The following is a 6000-nucleotide window of genomic DNA, read 5'->3' as shown; positions in this document are numbered from 1 at the left end:
AATGGCTAAATTATGTCCTCAACATGTCTTGAAGTTCTCCAGAGGCCGGGAACTGAACGAATCATTTGATTCAGGTCTGCTGACCCAGGGTGTGATCCAAAACCTGCAGGCCCTTGAGGCCTGGAGTTCCTCACCCCTGGTTTAGTGGAAATGCTCTCTGCTGGCAGGGACCACAGTGGCCAGCAGAGGGAGTAACCCGACCAACGTAGCGTTCGAGCACGCGCACACTACACACATACACGCTCCTGTGCAGCTCCGCCCCCGACGAGCGTGAGCCATCCAATGAAAGAGGAGTTCATCTATGCGTTGCCTTTCTCTGCTCACACAACACACACACTCGCACACAAGCACAGCCAGCCTCGGCACACAGACGCTGTACGAGCCTCACCGTGTGAACACTAACCATGGCTGAAGGAGGAGAAGGCGAGGATGAAATCCAGTTCTTGCGTACTGTAAGTGTCTCTCTGCTGCTTCTGGAGCAAAATACCGGCGCTGCAGTGAGAGTTCACTGCGTCTTTCTGCTCGGCTCTGTGAGTGTGCGTGCGTGCGTGTTGTGATGTGGGCTGGGAGTTTACCGCATTAAGGGATGACAGCTCCTCCACATTGAAGTCACTGGTCAGGGAGTCCGCATCATGCTGACAGGAGATCAGGGGGTGGAGGAGGCGTGAAAACGCACTAACAGAAAGACAGGACAAGCAGATGAGAGGTGGAGAACGGTGTGTGGTGCTGCTGTCGTTGTTCATAAAAAGGAGCTGAGCAGCTTGCAGTCTGCGCGGCGGCGCTGGTGTTGTGTATTGGGTGGATGCGGGGCGCAGTGCGGTGCAGACTGGCAGCATGAAGCCTGCAACATCTGCTGCACTTCATTCCAGCAGGACTGGACGTCCCTCTTTGGAAGGCTCATGCGGTGAAATCAGTCAGTCATCCGGAGGTCTACGTGAGAGGAGGTGTTGCTTTACAAAAAGTTGCACGTGAATGATCGCGTGAGCTCAGAGTATTTTCTTTCTTGATGAAGGGAACAGATGGTCTGATATACCTGCACACAACATCTTAATTAATATGCATTCGTGTTAATGTGCAGTTTTAGTCTGCGTGCAGCATTTCTGGCCTGGACTGAGATTATTCCAGCGTTGGCAGATCTGTTTTGCTTGTTTTGGGAATTGTTGCTGACATGTTGCCATCATATTGCTGATGACTGCAGTAGTACTAAGATGCAATGAGCTGATACTGGAAAACCCTTGGAACAGGTTGAAGTTTTTGGTAGGAAAATGTGAATAGATGGGCAGTCGCTGTCTGTCCTGTATCCAGTGGAGCTTAATTTTCTAGGCTAAAAATGTTCATATGCTCTGTCAGTCAGATTAATGTGTATTATATGAATAGAGTCAGACCCAAGGTTCAAAGCCAAAAGCTTTTAAGTGCAGTGTGTGCGTTTCCTCCGGATATTCTGACAATCAAAAGACAACATGTTAGATTAACTCTAGAGCCATTGAAAAACGCCTCCAACCAATACAGCATTTTTAAGACCAAGTTTATAAAAAGACCAAGCCTCTGCTTGGGGCGGGGGACTTTTGTTGTTCTTTATTTCATCAGTCAGATGTAACAGAATCCCAGAAAAGCGCCATAGACGAGGTGGCACACAAAACATAAATGTTGGCTGCTGCTCACGGGTGACAGTGTGATGGTCAAAAGACTGAATATTAAGGAATCAGAGGTTCACCGTGTTTTAGAATGAGCTGCAAACGGCAGACTGTTACAGGATTACTTCAGTAGTTTAGCCCTTTTAGTCTCTTCTTCCATGACAGTTTTTGAAGCTCATTTAGGGTATTTTGATGAGCTATTACTGGATGTCACATTTGTGCCATTAAAACTCAGAAAGTAATAACACATGCATTAACATAGCTGACTGGAATATCATTTCACTCCTCCGCCGTAAAAGGCCGATGGGATATTGTTGTCACCCTGCTGGGCGACATGGACAGTTTGTGAATAACTTGCAGGATTATGAAATTCATGCCATAGGTGCATCTGCTAAAAGGCTCAGACAAGTTCAAATGTCAAACCCGTCAGGTCACCGAGGTCAACTTTTCTCTAAATCACAGATTTTTACATTTCTACCATACGTGCATCTAGTAGGAGGCTGCTGGGGGAGGCTTGTGATAGACACTTGTTCATATTTTTTTCTTTATCAGAGCCAGTGTTTAACAGTCACTCAGCATCACATTGCACTAAAATAAGTACTAAGTACTACTCATTGTGATATATCAAACTCATAATGGTAAAATATTGTAGAAAATCTTCTCAACAGTGAAATATTATGTCTGATTGTTATTTTTATTATTGTTTTTCTTTCAAAAACCAACACAAGTGTTTTTATAGAATCTGATAGTCAGTCAGCAAGATGGCAGCAGCAGAGTCACATGACAAGTCAAACGATCTTTGGTTTTCATGTATTTTTACTTGAAAACTATCAGTTTTATTCCTAATTTAATTCCTTCAAAATCAACAGGATTAGATTAAAAATAAATGAAGACAAGTCTTTGCATTTATATTGACAATTACAGCTGTCAGCTGTACTAAACTGGCATACGGTCTTCACACTTCAGCATTCAAACGGAAACATTTCAACATGTCACATCTGGTCACGAACCACTCTGTAATATTTTACATTTTTGTTATTATTATCATTAAAATATAATGTTAAACATTATATAATACCAGTGTTACTATTAAATAATAATATTGAAGAGTATCATATGTTGTAGCTCACATGCGAGGGCAGTGTTTTCTGCCACATCCATCTGATATAAGATTTGAATATTAGATTTGAAAATGATTCCTACACAAATATAACATGTTTATAATAAAAATACCAAATTTCTTGTTTAGACGTATCCAGACTGGGTGTTTTATTCGACCGTCTGTTTAGTCAAGTCTAAATTGCACTGCCAGTGGTTCTAATTTTAAGAAAGCTTATATCTTAGCAGGTTCTGTGGAAATTGTAGGGAAAGTTGCACATTTTACTTCAAGTTTATTATCATCATGATTGGAGTGGGTGCTTGTGTTTCAACCACTAAGGTGAAGGTGATCTGTTATAATGTCCTGTGGGCATTTTCCTCAGAATGCTGCTTTCAGCACCCAGAGACGTAGCAGGAAATTAAAAGCAAAAGCAGAGTTGGAGGTGGAGACTCCTGGTCACTACACAGACAAGCTTCCACCAGTCGCCATCTCAGCATGTGGTAGCCTGTGAGCCATGGCTGCAGCAGGAGGCACTGCTTTCATGCCAAAGCTCGTCATTTAATGTAATTCCTGAACATACTGACTGAAGAGAAATTCATGAGTCCATAATGTGAGCTTTGTTATAATGAGTTAATTTGTTTTATGTGTACTTTTATGTTTTTATTTATGTTTGAAGTAGTACTCTTACAAAGTGTGCAGTGTCAGGCTTATATTAGAGTGCCTGAGGAGGTTTATGGGATAATTAAATATTATTATCAGTAATAACATGTAAAAAATAGTCCTGTGGTTAGATTTATTTATTTGTTTGTTTATTTGTAGCTCTTAGATAAATGATGTCAAATGTGGCTGCTGTTGTGGTGTAGAATTAAATGTACATTGTTTAGTAGTTTTAGCAGGACTCATGTTATCATATGATTGCTTCTATAAACTTTGCACTTCGGCTCAAAGGCACAGCACACGCCTGCATTCTTTTTTAGCTCAGACTTTATGACTGGATGTCCTGACTCTCATCTTGGCTGCTTTGATGCTTATTTAAGGATTTTGACATGTTTGCTGTACAATGCTTGCACAAAGACAGCGTTTTGTATTTACTTATTTTAAAGCATTAGCCTAGCCTTATTTCTACATCACCCCTGGATTTGCTGAAAAATTACTGTTTGCTCCTCTTGATAATGTTTCATCCTACTGCCTCTACGCCTTTACTGTTTCCTGTGACTAGGACACTCAAAACAGCAAAGCAGCTTTCTTTCAGGTACGCATGACTTAATAACGGCTTGTAAATTTACATGCAGGCCTTTTGTTTCCCTCTGCCCCTACGTCTCATCTTCTTCCTCCTGCTCCATTCCTACCTTTCATGTTCCTCTGCATCCCTCCCTCTAATCCTGCAGCACTCCTGCTAAGTGCACTTTATATGCAGATCAATACATGGTTTCTGGTGACTGATGATGTGTCAGCACAAACCAAACAGCATGGCAGCAGCTATGTGTTTGTGTTCATTTAATCCCTGTTACAGGGAAATGTTTGTTTGCAGAGAGTAAATGAAGCCAGAGCACAAAATTCCAAAGGAGATCTGGTACAGGTCAATTTAAATAAAGATATCCACTGTGTTGATGTAAAAAGAAGCAGCAGTAGGTAAAAGCTAGTATTTTAGGTTGCTCTCTACTCCAGTGTAATGGTTAACACCTAAAAGATCCCTGGTTCAAGACCAAGAGGAGACAGTGTAACCAAGAGGAGACAGTGTTACCAAGAGGAGACAGTGTAACCAAGAGGAGACAGTCTAACCAAGAGGAGACAGTGTAACCAGGAGGAGACAGTGTTACCAAGAGGAGACAGTGTAACCAAGAGGAGACAGTGTTACCAAGAGGAGACAGTGTAACCAGGAGGAGACAGTGTAACCAAGAGGAGACAGTGTAACCAAGAGGAGAAAGTGTAACCAAGAGGAGACAGTGTTACCAAGAGGAGACAGTGTAACCAAGAGGAGAAAGTGTAACCAAGAGGAGACAGTGTAACCAAGAGGAGAAAGTGTAACCAAGAGGAGACAGTGTAACCAAGAGGAGACAGTGTTACCAAGAGGAGACAGTGTAACCAAGAGGAGAAAGTGTAACCAAGAGGAGACAGTGTTACCAAGAGGAGACAGTGTTACCAAGAGGAGACAGTGTTACCAAGAGGAGACAGTGTAACCAAGAGGAGACAGTGTAACCAAGAGGAGACAGTGTTACCAAGAGGAGACAGTGTAACCAAGAGGAGAAAGTGTAACCAAGAGGAGACAGTGTAACCAGTTTCTCTGTGATTGTGTTTCTCACTTTGTCTGTTTGTTTTTTTCTTGAATTTTTAAAATGAACTTCTAGTTGACAGTTAATTTGTAGGGGCTGGGAAAAAAGGAATTAATTGAGGAGTGTTGTTGAAGGACTCACAATTTTAAGTAAACCTCTGGAGGCAGTCCAGTGATATCAGGTCAGAACTGTTTGTTGATCAGCACATGAAATTAGAGATGGGGAAGCAAAAACTGAGAAGATTAAGTTGGAGCATGAAAGTCTGAGGGTTGAAGCAGCATTAGAGGGAGAAAGTAAAAGTGGAACAGTTAATACTGGAACTGATGAACGAGTGGAAACCAGCTACTTGCATTTTAATGAGGAGAAGGTGAAGATGGCTTATCTTGTTGCAGTTGAGACAACGACGACACCTGTTTGGGACTAGCTGGTTCCACTTAACTGGGATTAAGGAGCGACACTGGAAAAGTAAATCAGCTTCTTAAGGATGAATTCACTGTCCCATTACATTTTCTCACTTTAAAGAGTTTATAAAAACTGCATGAAAGATGCAAATGGCAAGTAACCATTATGTTCCTGCTTTAGGTCAAAATTAGCAAAATTCAACTCTAAGTGTGTTTTTTGTTTGTTTAGTTTTTCCCCACCCTTTTCCGACTGAGGACCATGGACTCAGACCTGGAAGTGCAGATCCTCTTTCCCACTGCTTCACATTCAGCCGCTCCAACGCGAGTTGCAGATCACTACCTCATGAAGCCAGCAGAACCACATGACCTGCAAAAAGGAGGGATGAGATTCTGAGGTCACCAAAGCAAAAGCCTCCCACCATCTGGCTATGCCTATGTCCAGAATCTGTGACAGAGGGCAGCCCTGATGGACTGTGTTCACTATGGACGAAGTCCAATAACAGAACACACCTTAATTTCAGATTGTTCCTCCCAATCACGCCTCTCCAGGTCTTGCTGTCATTGCCTACATGAGCATTAAAGTCACCCAGTAG

General features: G+C 42.3%; 1 protein-coding gene across 8 annotated transcripts in view; it reads left to right on the top strand.

Annotated features, from left to right (window-relative positions):
* Positions 1 to 323: 323 nt before the first annotated feature.
* The window catches only part of ryr2a (ryanodine receptor 2a (cardiac)), a 262686-nt gene continuing 257009 nt past the window's right edge, over positions 324 to 6000 (top strand). For all 8 annotated transcript variants that reach the window (XM_040038551.1, XM_040038550.1, XM_040038554.1 and 5 more), the window contains exon 1: positions 324 to 452. In XM_040038551.1, the coding sequence (XP_039894485.1) occupies positions 405 to 452 (48 nt within the window). In that variant the 5' untranslated portion in view covers positions 324 to 404. The remainder of the gene's footprint in view (positions 453 to 6000) is intronic.

This window comes from Simochromis diagramma, unplaced genomic scaffold (assembly GCF_900408965.1).
Source record: "Simochromis diagramma unplaced genomic scaffold, fSimDia1.1 OVJJ01000617.1, whole genome shotgun sequence".
In the NCBI taxonomy this organism is placed as follows: domain Eukaryota; kingdom Metazoa; phylum Chordata; class Actinopteri; order Cichliformes; family Cichlidae; genus Simochromis; species Simochromis diagramma.
The sequence above is the reverse complement of the archived record's forward strand: the minus strand, read 5'-3'. Positions and strand labels throughout refer to the sequence as shown.